This window comes from Sciurus vulgaris, assembly GCF_902686455.1.
Source record: "Sciurus vulgaris genome assembly, chromosome: 8".
NCBI classification, from domain to species: Eukaryota; Metazoa; Chordata; class Mammalia; order Rodentia; family Sciuridae; genus Sciurus; species Sciurus vulgaris.
In genome coordinates, this window is record NC_136468.1 from 16,561,642 (window position 1) to 16,574,907 (window position 13,266).

At 45.4% G+C, this 13,266-nt stretch overlaps 1 protein-coding gene across 5 annotated transcripts in view; it reads left to right on the forward strand.

Annotated features, from left to right (window-relative positions):
- The window catches only part of KIAA1549, a 143,280-nt gene that overhangs the window by 76,976 nt on the left and 53,038 nt on the right, over positions 1 to 13,266 (forward strand). For all 5 annotated transcript variants that reach the window (XM_079150075.1, XM_079150073.1, XM_079150074.1 and 2 more), the window contains exons 9-10: positions 1,842 to 2,019; positions 6,133 to 6,317. In XM_079150075.1, coding sequence (XP_079006201.1) covers positions 1,842 to 2,019; positions 6,133 to 6,317 — 363 coding nt within the window. The remainder of the gene's footprint in view (positions 1 to 1,841; positions 2,020 to 6,132; positions 6,318 to 13,266) is intronic.

Genomic DNA, 13,266 nt, shown 5'->3' on the forward strand with positions numbered 1-13,266 from the left:
TTTACAATTAGTGATACGGGATTTTTAAGTGAAAAGAGATTAAAAAAGGCATATGCAGTATGATCCAAATATTAATATAGAATTCAAGGGAGGAAAGAATGGAAGGAAATATATCAAAATGTTTGCTCTGGTTTTCATTAATTGGTTGAATTTCAGTAGATTTTAATTTTATTCCTTTACCTTTTTTACATGCACATTTTGAATTGCCAGTGGGCCATCTGATTTTTATGGTGTCCAAACTCATTTTTAAAATGAAGTTGAAAATGTTGCCCAAAGTGATGACTCCCAAGGTACCAGACTCATCATGGTTCCAGACCCCAGCTGAAGTAGCCGTCAGCTAGGGGATGCTGGAGTTAGACCTGCCAGTGACTTTCAGACGGACAAGCTGGTGAGAGGCTTTGATCAGGGTGGCTGCACTGGACATTTGGAATGCTGATTTCTTTCTTTTTTTAACTAATGACTTTATTTTATTTAGTTTTGTATGTGGTGCTGAGGTTCGAACCCAGTGCCCCAGGCTTGCTAGGCACTGAGCCACAATCCCAGCCCTGGAATGTTGATTTCTACAAGAAGAAATCATGCTTTCCCATATGTATGCATATAGACAGAGGGACAGGTGGACATAATCCACATGGTTTTCTGTAGCCCTTTGATAATATTCTATTCTACAGGCTGATAAAATGTTAGTCACTGCAGCATGGTCATCGGGAAGGAGGAGGTGACAGGGGAGCAGACGTGCTTAGTAAATGGGCCTCCTAACAGCAGGCAAAGGACAGGACAGACAGGCCTTCTCAGGGTCGACGGATGTTCTTGAAGGGTGAGAGTTTGGACCCATGTTGTTAAGGGTCTTTGGACATGATCTGAACAAAGGAGTTTTCAGTGAAATCCTGAATTCATTGATTTTTCCAGAAGTTTCCCATGGCAGAGGAGTCTAGCTGTGATACCCAGAGCATAGGGCAATGTCAGAAACCCGTACAAGTGGACAGAGAAGTGGCTGCTGCATTTTACCAACAGCAAAAGTACAGACCAGAAATCCAAATTGCACAAGGAAAACAAAGCACTCATTGAACTTTATCTCAGGATAGGAACCGAATGCTTTGCTGGAGTCTAAAGGGGCAGTAAAATATTTTCATGTTATTAACAGAAATGGCAATGCAACAAACACTGTGTGAATGTGACACCCTGATTCAGCAAGTGGACGGAGCGCTCAGGTGCTGATGGGAAGGGTCTGTCCTGTGGCATGAAGGAAGTTAGGCTTTGGGGTGTATCCGAGTTCTCTTTGACCTGTAGATCATAAACTCACAAGGTTTATTATTCCTAAACCAGCGGTTCTCAGTGGGTGGTGTTTTTGCCCCCATCCCCACCATAGGTCACATTTGGCAACATCTGGAGACATTTTCAGTTGTCACTTTGTGTGGTACAGGCAAGTCAGTTGCTCCTGGCATCTGGTGGGTAGAGGGCAGGGATGTTGCTAACCAACCTAGAATACTCTGCATGTCAAAGATACCTGGCCCCAAAGGTCCAGTGCTGAGGTTGAGAGGAGGGACTTCACAGGAAGGTCAGGAGTGCCCCCCGTAGCTTGGCGGGCCTGTGGGAACTTGTCAGTGACACGTCTAGACTGCTGGGACTCGCAAGCCCTCAGTCCCGTGTATCTTGCTGGCCACGATACTTCAGAGGTGTTGAGCAGGACAAAGTCCTTCTCTGCCTTCAAGAGAGCTCCTTGGTGATGGTGGGCTCTGGGCAGCGGAAGGGTCTTGTTGTGAATCCTGGGTCACAGTCAGGGGTGGGTGGCCTGAGGAAGGACATGTGAGCTTCTGCAATGCTGATGACTTCTGTTCTCTCAGGTGGTCAATGTGTCCAGGCTGGAGGGAGATGACAATCCCGTGCAGCTCATCTACTTTGTGGAGGATCAGGACGGGGAGAGACTCAGTGCCGTCAAGTCTTCAGATCTGATTAACAAGATAGACCTTCAGAGAGCAGCGATTATCTTGGGGTACCGAATCCAAGGCGCTATTGCCCAGCGTAAGTCCCGACTGTGCTGGGGCCCAAAGCCAGGCTTCTTCTGACAGGAGCTCTGTGTTTCCAGCATTCTGATGTGGGACTTTGTGTCTTAGACTCTTGTTTTGAATTGGCACTTATACAAGATGTCAGTTGTTGAAGCTCATTTGCTGAGACCCCCTTTGTTCTAGATCCAGGGGCTTCTAGTTGTGGTGGGTGCTGCTGCTTTTCCTATTTCCCGTTCAGGCGTCTCTGGAGTGTTTCGGCACCTTACATCAACATTAATGTCCTTTCCCCTCCTTCTGTGCTATTTCTTTTTTTAAAAAAATTTGTCTTAGGCAAAATAATGTGCTTGTTTTGTTATTATTCCAAAATCTCCTGTGTCATGTTCTGAACGTTGGTGGGGACAGTGAGTCACGCAGGAAGCAGGGAGGTGCACTCTGAATTTGTTGGCTCCTTTTAGGGTCTTTCAACACAAAGAAGCCCTTGATCCTTACCCTTTTCCACCCTATTCCTCTCCCACCCTGTCCTCACACCACTCCACAGTGAAGAAAGAGGTATTTTGATCTTTATTTTTGTTGGAAGGTCCTCAGCCCCTGCTCCCTGGCCATGGCTGCTCTTGGTGTCTCTTTTCCAACTCTCAGATTTTGGGTCCATATTTAAAAAGAAGGAAAAGGAAAGGCATGGAAGAGCATGCTTTTCTAAATATACCTTTACAAATCAAGACTTATTTTAATGTGGATGTTTTCCCTCTGGGATCCAGAGCAGTCCTTTTATGAGCTTGGGGAAATTTGCTCCAATAGCGAAGCCTTAAGGAAATGTTTTGGCATCAGAGAATGCCCAGAAACCCTTCACAGATCGCAGGTGGGAGGCAAAGCAGTTTCAAAAGGTGACAGTTTTGAAACTGTCCTTGGGAGCATCAGGTTCTTTGTGAACTCTGTCTTGTCCCTAGAAACTGTCCAGGACAGGGCTCTGGACACACTTTTTCCATTTGATGGAAGACGGTGGGACGGTGTGAGCCATAACCAGGGTCAGGTTGTGCTGGCGCATCTGGGATGTACTGCGTGTTAGTGTCTTCTGTTTTAAGGCAGTGAGACATGAGAGCAAAAGCACTTCCTGACGTGGCTTCACAGGTGACATTTCTGATGGCAGGAGAGGCAGCTCACCCACTTAGGTTTTAAACAAGGTGAGTGCAGCAGGATATGGACACCTCTCAGGCCTCCCTCGGTCTGCTCCTGCCCCTTTCTTCTCAGTCCTGGAATTTCAGAGACAGTGGCAGAAGGAGGCTGCAGCTGAAGCCAGGGTCAGTCTAGGGGCCTTGGGACACTAGTGTCCACCTGGCTTTGCTCGGTCTCTGCCTCTCCAGTGGTTAGTAGGCTGGAACTCAGACGAGTGTCCAGATCTCTCAGCACCTTGGTAGATGCTAACACTGCTTCTCTGTTGAAGGTCATTTTTATGCAGAACGACCTACATAGATAAATTATCTTCAAGTTAAATTTTAAAATCCAAAGTTTTGGCCCATCGTTACTTTCCCGTGTCTCCAGCTGTGTCTGCTCTACTCGGTCCTTGTTCATAGCCCATCTGATTTAGGATGCTTGCCCTTCCCGGTTGCTCTCAGGGGTCCAACCCAAACAGACACCTACCCCAGGAATCTTTTGATATTACATCTTTGAGCAGATACTTCTAGACCCCACAGTGGTATTAGCTATCATGTGAAATGAAGAAGCATAAGACTCAGTCCCTGCCCATGTTGACTAAGATGGATTTGAAAGATAAGACCTGGCATTGTGGCCAGGTTGTAGAGCAGAGCCGGCAGTGTATCAAGCTGATACATTTATGTAATAAGAGGCATTTAAAAAGAATAATGAGGCACCATTTGCAAAACAAAGACAACAAGAACAAAAGAACTTAGACAAGGTGAGATTGGTGTCCTCCTGGGGAGGTCCTTATGAGGCAGCTTTCAGGGGTGAGAGGGGTGGGCATTTGGGTTTCGATGACTGAATCTGAGTGGGAGAAGCATGGAGCACAGTCCAGGTCGGTGAGGACCCAGTGAAGGAATCTGGGGCCCAGGGGCGTTGAAGTGGGGTAAGCAGAATATGGTTCAGGGTATGAAAGAAGGTAGGGCTGAGGTAGGGGTGGGTGGGCACGACTGTGGTCAGGAGTGGCTCATTCAAAGCATAAGATTTGCTTTAATATGATTTTAAAAATTCGCACTCGGTAGCTTAAATAAAGGAGTTTCCATTAAAACCCAAGTGCTCAGGGAGGATCCCAGATGAGGAAGTAAAGGCAGTGCCCATAACCATGTGTTAGGATTTCAGTTTCCAAACACAGTGGAGTACACCTCAGAAAAATTTAAAAACCATCTTTATCATTTTTGAAAAATTGTGGTAAAATATATGTAGCATAAAATTTACCATTTTTTTTCTCATTAGTGGTGGGGATGGAACTCAGGACCCTGGGTATGCTAGGCAAGCACTTTACCACTGAGCCACGTCCCCGGCCCCCCATTTTTACCACTTTGAAGTGTATAATTCAGTGACTTTAACTAGCTTCACAGTGTTCACGACTGTCTCCATTACCCATTTCCAGATTTTTTCGTTATCCCAAACAGAAACTTTACCTAGTGAATAATGCCTCCCCATTTGCCACCCCGATCCCTGGGCAAGCTCTGTTCTTCTCTGTCTCTAAAAACTTGCCTATTTTAGGTACCTCATGTATGTGGAATGGTATGACACTTACATTTCATGTCTGACCTTCTCACTTAGCATGTTTGCCAGGTTCATTCATGTTGTAGCGTGTATCAGAATTTCCTTCCTGTTTAATAGCGAGTGGTATTCCATTGTACCAATGGACCACATTTTGCTCATCCCTTCACCTGTCGATGGATATTTGGGTCGTTTCCTCCTTTGGCTGTCATGATTGAGCTCACTATGAACAGCACCTTCTTTATTATCTTTCAGTAGCTGAAGTGGAAGTAACCAAGGGCCTGGGTGCTTGTGCAGCATCTCATGAGTCACTTCTCTTGGTACACAGCACCAGTCGTGTATGACATTGGTTAGTGATTCAGTTACTTGGTGGAACCTGTGCTCCTTGAGGGCCTTGTATTCTTGTCCATTGTTGTGTCCTCCTTTAGAACTGCATCTGGCACATGTAGTAAGCATTTGTGGAGCCAGATGCTGTGGCGCATGCCTGTGAGTTCTCAGGAGGCTGAGGCAGAAGGATTGCAAGTTTGCGGCCAGCCTGGGCAACTTAGGAAAACCATGTCTCAAAATAAAAAATAAATGTGCTGGGGATGTAGCTCAGTGGTGAAGTATCCCTGGATTCAGTCGGAAGGAAGGAAGGAAGGAAGGAAGGAAGGAAGGAAGGAAGGAAGGAAGGAGGGAGGGAGGGAGGGAGGGAGGGAGGGAGGGAGGGAGGGAGGAAGGAAGGAAGGAAGGGAGGGAGGGAGGGAGGAAGGAAGGAAGGAAGGGGGGAAGGGGGGAAGGGGGAAGGGGAGAAGAGAAAGAAAGAAAGAAAGAAAGAAAGAAAGAAAGTTGGCTTGTGGGTAAGTGGAGAAACTGAGTGGGCAGGCCTTGGGTAGCCTCCTATGCTCTCCTGAGACCTGAGAGGGTGAGTTCCCGCTGTGGCAGTACCGTGGTCACAGCAGTGTTCTGGACAGGTAGTTGCTTTTCACCTTTTTTTTTTGGTGCTGGGGATATGAACTCAGGGCCTTGTGCTTGCAAGGCAAGCACTCTACCAACTGAGCTATCTCCCCAGCCCTGCTTTTCACTTTTGAAGAGAACTACTTTTGATCAAAGTTTTACAGAACCATTTTTGATATGGAAATGTACTACAGCAGGAATTCAGAGACAAGCTAGTAAAATAAACTAGAAGGCAAGAGACCTAGAGTCAACCTAGTTTTGCCATTAAATTAGCCACAGGCCTTTGGAAACTTCAGATGTATCATCATGATTGTCGATGTCTCCTGCATGGGACATTCTGTGTGGCCTGCTCACATTTCCTGTCGCTGGGAGGTTATAACCTGTTGTCTTGAGTTGAAGGCATGGGGACTTGCTGAGTTCCTCATGGAAGAAGGCACATTCGGTCCAGTGCCTGGGCTAACAAGGCATCATTGAGAGACTGTCTTCCTGTCCACAGCTCTGGACAGGGTGAAGAGGCCATCTCCGGAGTCCCAGAGCAGCAACCTCTGGGTCACCGTTGGTGTGGTCATCCCGGTGCTGGTGGTGATGGTGATCATTGTCATCCTCTACTGGAAACTCTGTCGCACAGACAAGCTGGACTTCCAGCCTGACACTGTGGCCAACATTCAGCAGCGGCAGAAGGTAAGGGTCGGGATCACTTAAGCAACCTTGTGGGACAGAGGTGGGTCTAGGCTCTAGATACTGACCAGTGGGAGAGAGCCATTACAGGCATCTTCTGGCTCTGGGCTGGTGTCCTCTGCCTTCAGGTCTGCATAACCAAAATCCCCGTTCTTCTGAGGTGGATACATGCCAGGAACATGAGGCTGCAAAGCTCAGGTGAAGGGAGCTTTGGGGTCTACTGGGATTTCATTTTTGAGAGAGTCAGTTGAAGCTCATGTCTGTCCCGTGTATGAATTAGGATCTCTTTCATCTTTGGATATTTTCAGAGAAGAGGGGCCAAGGGGATTTTTCTCACATCAGTGTATCTTCTCTTTCACACACAACTCCAGTGGACATCTCCTTCACTCTCTTTCTACCATGTTGGATGCCCACCTATTCACTCCATCATTCAAAATTGGTAATACAGGCCTTAAACTTCTAACTTCAAAAAATAAGCAGACATTTATTTGCCATTCTTTCAGTGTTCCTGGTTCTTTTTGTTGTTTTTGAGTGTTGGTCTGTTGGGAGGAACGCTATATGATTTTTCTTGAAATAAACAATACCCATAATGTATCAGCTGTGGTTTCAATTTGGGTTTCTTTGAGAAGAGCAAGGCAATCTGAGTGCAAAACTGTCTTGATTTTTTTTTTTTTTTTTTGATGCCTTCCTCCACCGCTCACCCCACTCTGTAGTTTTTTTTTTTTTTTAAAGTTGATTCGCCTACACCTAGTTTGACAGCAATTTTTTTTTAGCAGCCCATTTTGCTTGTGTCTTTTCCAAAGCATTCAACTTAGTTTTTATAGAAATAGCAATTCTCTTTTCACATGTATGTTTCATTAGTTTTCTATATTATCTTGACATTCACATCAGGTTTTGGAGCAAAGAAATTGACTTTGAGTCAGAATCCTAGCTCACAAGCCAGAGTCCTAGGGAAGAACTCACCTAGGACATCCACCTCAACATGAATATCAATGTGTTTGCCAAGGGAGTAGAAGGTGGTGGTCAGTCTACTGAATTAACTTGTACCCTCTGTGGATCTTACAAATTTAGAGGACTTGCCCTACTCTGAAAGTCTGATTAAGAACAAGCAAGCAAAAGACAAAAGAATAAGGAATAAGGGAGCCTTTTAACTCTATTCTAATGATCTCAGTGTAGCTCTGCATATTATAAACTTTGTGAAAACACAAGTTTTATTTTAGTTTTGTAAAAGTTGAAGGAAAATTACCCCTTTTCTCTTATGAGTTAACTAAAAAAATGCAAAATCTTGATCAGGCTTATGGCTGCACTATAATCGTTTATGTAAATGTTGTATTTCTGCTCATCTCCACTTATTTTTACATAGTCTGCTTGAGTTGTTTTGTTGTTATACCAGTGAATGGCTTGGAAAAAACCCCTGGCACCCTGAATGATCCATAGCGTGAATTTCATAGTAATAAGTTCAGTGGGAGTTTGGAAGGTGTTGTTCTCATGAAAGGATCCTTACAGGGAAATTTCACCAGCGTAGCTGTGTGCGTAGGTCTTTTCTGGTCCACATTTCCTGAGGCACACACTCCTTCTGGAAGCCCATCCATTCTCTGTTACTTCAGTAAACTCAGAGAGGTCAGCATATCTTGGGTTGAAAACAGAATATTCCCCCTGCTTTCTCCTTCTCTCATTTTATTTCTGAAATACTTTCACAAGCAGGACGGTGTTGTGAATCAAATGGACAGTTTCAGATAGAACCTCTCGCCCTTGGGAGCTGCTCTTTCCCTTCGGGTGGCGTGAGGATATGCGATCCGTGTCTGCAGCCTTGTCACAACAAGGGTCTTCTGCAGGGCGGAGCCCACGTCAGCCGGCTCATGCTGTCAGCGGCCAGGAGCTGGGTCTTGTTTTGTGGGCATAAACACTCACCTTACAGATGTTGTCATGGGTTTGCCAGAGGGAAACCATGATCTTCCTTTAATTTAAAAACAAACCTGTCTACCTCCTTGGTGCTGTAGCCTGTTCCTTGGCTGATCTGCAGGGCACTCTCCTGCCCTGGAATTTCAAGGTTCCCTTTCCTGTGGCTCTCTGTTTCCTCTCTCCTTTCCGATCCACTGCTCCAACTCTCCGGAATCCTCCAGCAAATCCCAGAACTGTAAACATCTGGAGACAATAAATCTACGAATCTACAATCCACACCCCTTCCCCTATAATGAGAAGATGACCTCTTCAGATTGTCTGGGAGTAGGTTATTTTTGAACTATGATAACAGGGAGAGGCTCTTCTGTCATGTTTTGAGGCAGGGCCCTTTCTTATTTCTAATAATAAAGAAAAAAAAAAAAAAAAAAAAAACCATGGACCTTTCCTTTATCTGTATTTTCTTTAATCTGTAGTCCAAAGTCATCATTTGTCACTACTACCTAAAAAGCTGTGATTCAGATCCTCTTCACCCGGATGGCATTGGCTAGATGCTGTAGGACCTCAGGGAAACTTATTCCTTCTGATGGGGACGGGCCACACCCAGTTATTAGTGTGGGATTGTAGCTCCTGAGCCATTGGCAACTGGGTTGCTCCTAAGGTCTGCGCTGGGGGCCGCAGCAGGAGCTGCCCAGACGATAGCTGTTCCCTCACCATGCTCCTGAGCCAAACAGCCTGCCATCACTGCCTTCCCGGGCCTTAGTGAGGGAGAGGAGCCATCATCCCAAAGCTGGCACACGGTGCTGTGAGCAGGTCTTGTAGAGGGACCACTGCCACAGGTGCTGTCTCTGCCTCTGACAGCAGGTGATGCCGGGCTGCAGCTGAGGGGTGAAAGAGGTGACAGTGACTGCAGAGGGAATGTGAGCAGGCCAGGCGGACTGGAGCAAGATTGTAAGGAAAGGCACAGCCCAGACCCACTCAGACCCAGGTGGTGGAGTCCAGGCTGGGAGGCTTCAGGACATGGAAGGGACTGGAAAAGGTACCAGGAACCACAGGCAGCCGGCAGGTACTGCAGGGTTCTTAGCAGGAACAGCAGCTTGGACAAGTTCCCATTAGCTGAGATCACTTGGGAAGGCCATGTGGAGTGGCCTGGGGAGGAGCTGGCAGAGGCCGCTTCCCTCCTGCCGGGCAGCCTATGCCCAGCGGCTGCCTGGAGTCCATGTCAGGTCCGCGGAACGCCTAGTGCGCAGGTAGTCTCAGTTCACTGGTCAGCCGACTGCAACCTGCTGTGGTCTTGGGTGGGAGACTCTTGGAGTGCTGCCCCACAATCCCTGGGTCACAGGGTTTCCAGGGTCCACATGCTGGCTGTGCTGAAGACAGACAGATGGTAAGAACTTTGCCTTCTAAGTGGAAACAGCATGGTGGTTGCGGGGATTTTTTTTTTTTTGCAAATTACATCAGTTGAGTACCCAGTGCTTGCAGTGGCACTCTTTATATGATTGCACATTTTTATTCAGATGCTTCTGGGATTTGCTCTGTGGTTTCTATTGTCATCTTAACTGCCCCTTCCCTGGGGGACAGTCTAACCCAAGCACTGGGGACTTTACTGTGTCTTGTTCCATCTGGGTCTTGTTATATTTATGACCCACTTGTCTTAACATTCATTGGGCGTCTCTCTTGTTATTTGGCTGACCTGCTCCACCAGACCTCCCTGACTCCTTGGTGATGTGTTCCATTGGGGCACAGACAATGTGGCTTGTTCCCTCCATAAAATATAAAAGAAAGAAAGAGCAAGAGCCTTCTTTCTTCAGAAAGAACCAGACCCTAACATGCATATTGACAACTAATTAGTTTTGAGTCCTCTTTTATAAAATATGGAGTGGAGCCTGTTCTGTATGTGAAGCGGGGCATGCAGTGCCAGCCAGACTTAAGTCTAGATTATTTTTTAAAGAAGACATGGAAAGCCTAGTTACAGTGTCCAGAAAATAGGGTTGAAACAAAAGGAGCGAATTCCATACAGGGTGTGTGTGTTTCTCCTCTTAATTTTTTCCTTCTGCATGTGGATGGCTTTTGTGTATAAGCATGGATTAGTTGTCCAATTTCTGTTGTCATCAAAGATAGTGACTTTCCCAGCTGGTGAGAAGTGCAAGGATCTAATGGATATTTTTTTATTTTTTACAGACTGCATTTTGATTCATTGTACACAAATGGGGTACATCATTTCGTTTCTATTGTTGTGCACGATGTAGATTCATACCATTGGTGTAATCATACATGTGCATAGGGTAATGATGTCTGTCTCATTCCACGATTTTTCATACCCCCTGATGGATTTTTAAAATGTGGTAGCTGGACTCAACAGTAAGCCAATGGGATTTGTATACTTCAATTATGACATACTACCTTTTCTTGATTCCTCATAAAATTCAGTAAGTTTGGTGCTTCAGCTGACCTTTCTAAAGTTCATTAAGTCATCAAATATTTATTGAGGGTCTAACATGTGTCATATCCTGTTGCTGACCTAACAGAACATTGTATCCAGATCTATGTCTATAACTATCTGATGCCTGGGGACTCAGCTGTTTATATTAACTACTTGACTTTTCATCAATCAACAGCCATAATAATGCTGTCAATCTCACTTGTATGGTATTTTGTCATTTATGAAGTATTTTCACATATATTTTCATGCTTACTCCTTGCATGAGCCTAGGCAGTTTCTCGGGGAAGGCATTTAGAGCCTTCTCTTGGACTATGCATGCAGCACATGGATACAAGCACTGTTTGTGTTTTTACATCAGTTCCCTTGGAGGCCCTTGCTTTGTTACAGCAAACCCCGGAACGTGTAAAAGAGATCGTTGCCCAGTTCTTAAAGACACGCACTTTCTTACTGGGAAATATACCAAAAAGGATTTTAGCAAGATTTATTAAATGATGGCCGTGGTGGTAGATGACTGTTGATTCTGTTACTCTTTTGCTTAGGGCACTTTGTTTAAAGAGATAAAAGGAGGTGCAGCTGGAGTAAAGCAGCCCCATAAAATCTTAACCGCATGTGAGGATTTTTATCATCAACTATGAGTAATCGGTGTCAAATTTCAGTTTTCTAGCTATCTTAAAAAAGCTCGACAGATGGACACTCAGGAATTATATAGGTGGATTTGCATTTTCATTTCAATATGAAAGCAGTATTTATAATATGTATTTCATAAATTAGGACAACATCTCAAAGCCCGAGAGAAGGAACTCCATCCTAATCAATGGACTAGATTTTTTAAAGCTCAGGAGTTACCTTCTGGCTCGCCTTACTTTTCCTCCACCTATACATACATTGATGCTTCACTTTTAAGAGTACAGTTGAATCTTTATAGAGGTTTACAGCAGGTGAGGAAGAAGCATTAGACAGGTAACTGTTGGGTTTCCAAAAGGTGTATAGCTGATGGCTGCTAAGAACATTATTTATGCATCCAAACATGTTGCTGTGTAGTTAATCTAAATCTAAATGAGTGCTCAGGCCTAGCAAACAAGCGGGAGGGTCCACAAGGCACCGTGAACAAGGGACTTCCTTACATTAAGTGAGCTGAACACAGTATCCACCAGTTGTTAGAAAGAAGTTAATGAAAATCGAACCTGCAAGTCTGTATAAACGTCCAAGAAGGCATACAATCCTATCTTAGCTCTACTGCTTTTTAAAATTTGAAGATGTAATTTCAGTCTTTTAGACACAACTGTGGAAATTTTCATTCCTTTGTGTTTTGATGCAAAACACGGCATTGAGACCCAGACCCAGACCCAGGGCCAGTGCCCAGGGCGCTGGTGAACTGGTGGCTGAGGACAGTGAGCTGTGGGCAACCTGCACTCCAGGGCACTTCGGTATTTCCCTGCAGACGGTGCAATCCATCTTGAACATCCCCCTTCTAAGCTCCGCAGATCAAACACAGGGCCTTGCCTTGAGCTTGTCCCCGGAAAGGAGACAGTGCCTGAAAGTAGACAGTGCCTGCGGGATTTCTTCCTGCTGTCCTTTTGTTCTCATTGATTCTTCCACAGGAGGGAGGCGTTCTTTGATGGTTGGGAGGTGCTAGAGGTGAAGTTGTTAAATAGAATCAACCCTGCTCCCACTGCCCCCCTCTACAGAATATCTGAATTCACAGCATCCCCGACAGGGACTGAATGATCCTGGTTTTTGTCTGCATTTCTTCCTTTAAGAAATACATACAAGATGGGGGACTAGGCAACCATACCACAGGTTTATTGTGCCTCAGTGAAAGGGATTTACCAAGCATTCTGAACTGTCTTTTTATGTGATATCCTCACCTCTGCACAGAGCACCCCAGAAAGCCACTGTGTGGGCTAGAGGGGAGTCTCTCCTGTAAGGTGGGAGAAAAGTGAAGCCTACTCTTAGGAAAATGTTTGTCCATCCCCAGGGCCCCCTGTAGACCCAGCTCATGGATGAGGAAATTAATTTATGGGGGGAGAAGGAGGCTATGGAGAGGCATATGGGTTTATGGTTTGCAGAGCCGTGCTCCTGAGCATAGGCCTATGGGGCCCATGGCCTGCCTTGTAACAGGATCTTATTAATTAGAGAATATGGGCTGTCAGTCTTTGCGCCTTTTGTTTCCAAGCAACTCTTTGTAAACTATCTTTACTGTAAGTTTTGTCCCCCTCTGCTGGCATAAATCATTATTGCAGACTACTTTCCTTCTACCATTGATCCTGGATTTCTAGCATTATAGGGCTGGCTATATTATGGGTCGCTATCGACCCATGCATGCCTGTAATCCTAGCCACTCCAGAGGCTGAGGCAGGAGGATCACAAGTTCAAGGTGGCCTTGGCAATTTAGTTAAGACCATCAGTAACTTAGTGAGACCCTGTCTCAAAAACGAGGACAGAGGATGTAGCTCAGTAGCAGAGTACCCCTGAGTTCAACCCCTAAGAACCAAAATTTAAGGGGAAAGACCTTAGGTGACCCCCTCAGCCACTGGTGTCCCTCATTTCTGCATAAAGTTAACACAAATATGACAAAACTTTTTGCTTCTACCTGTGGGATATTGTCTA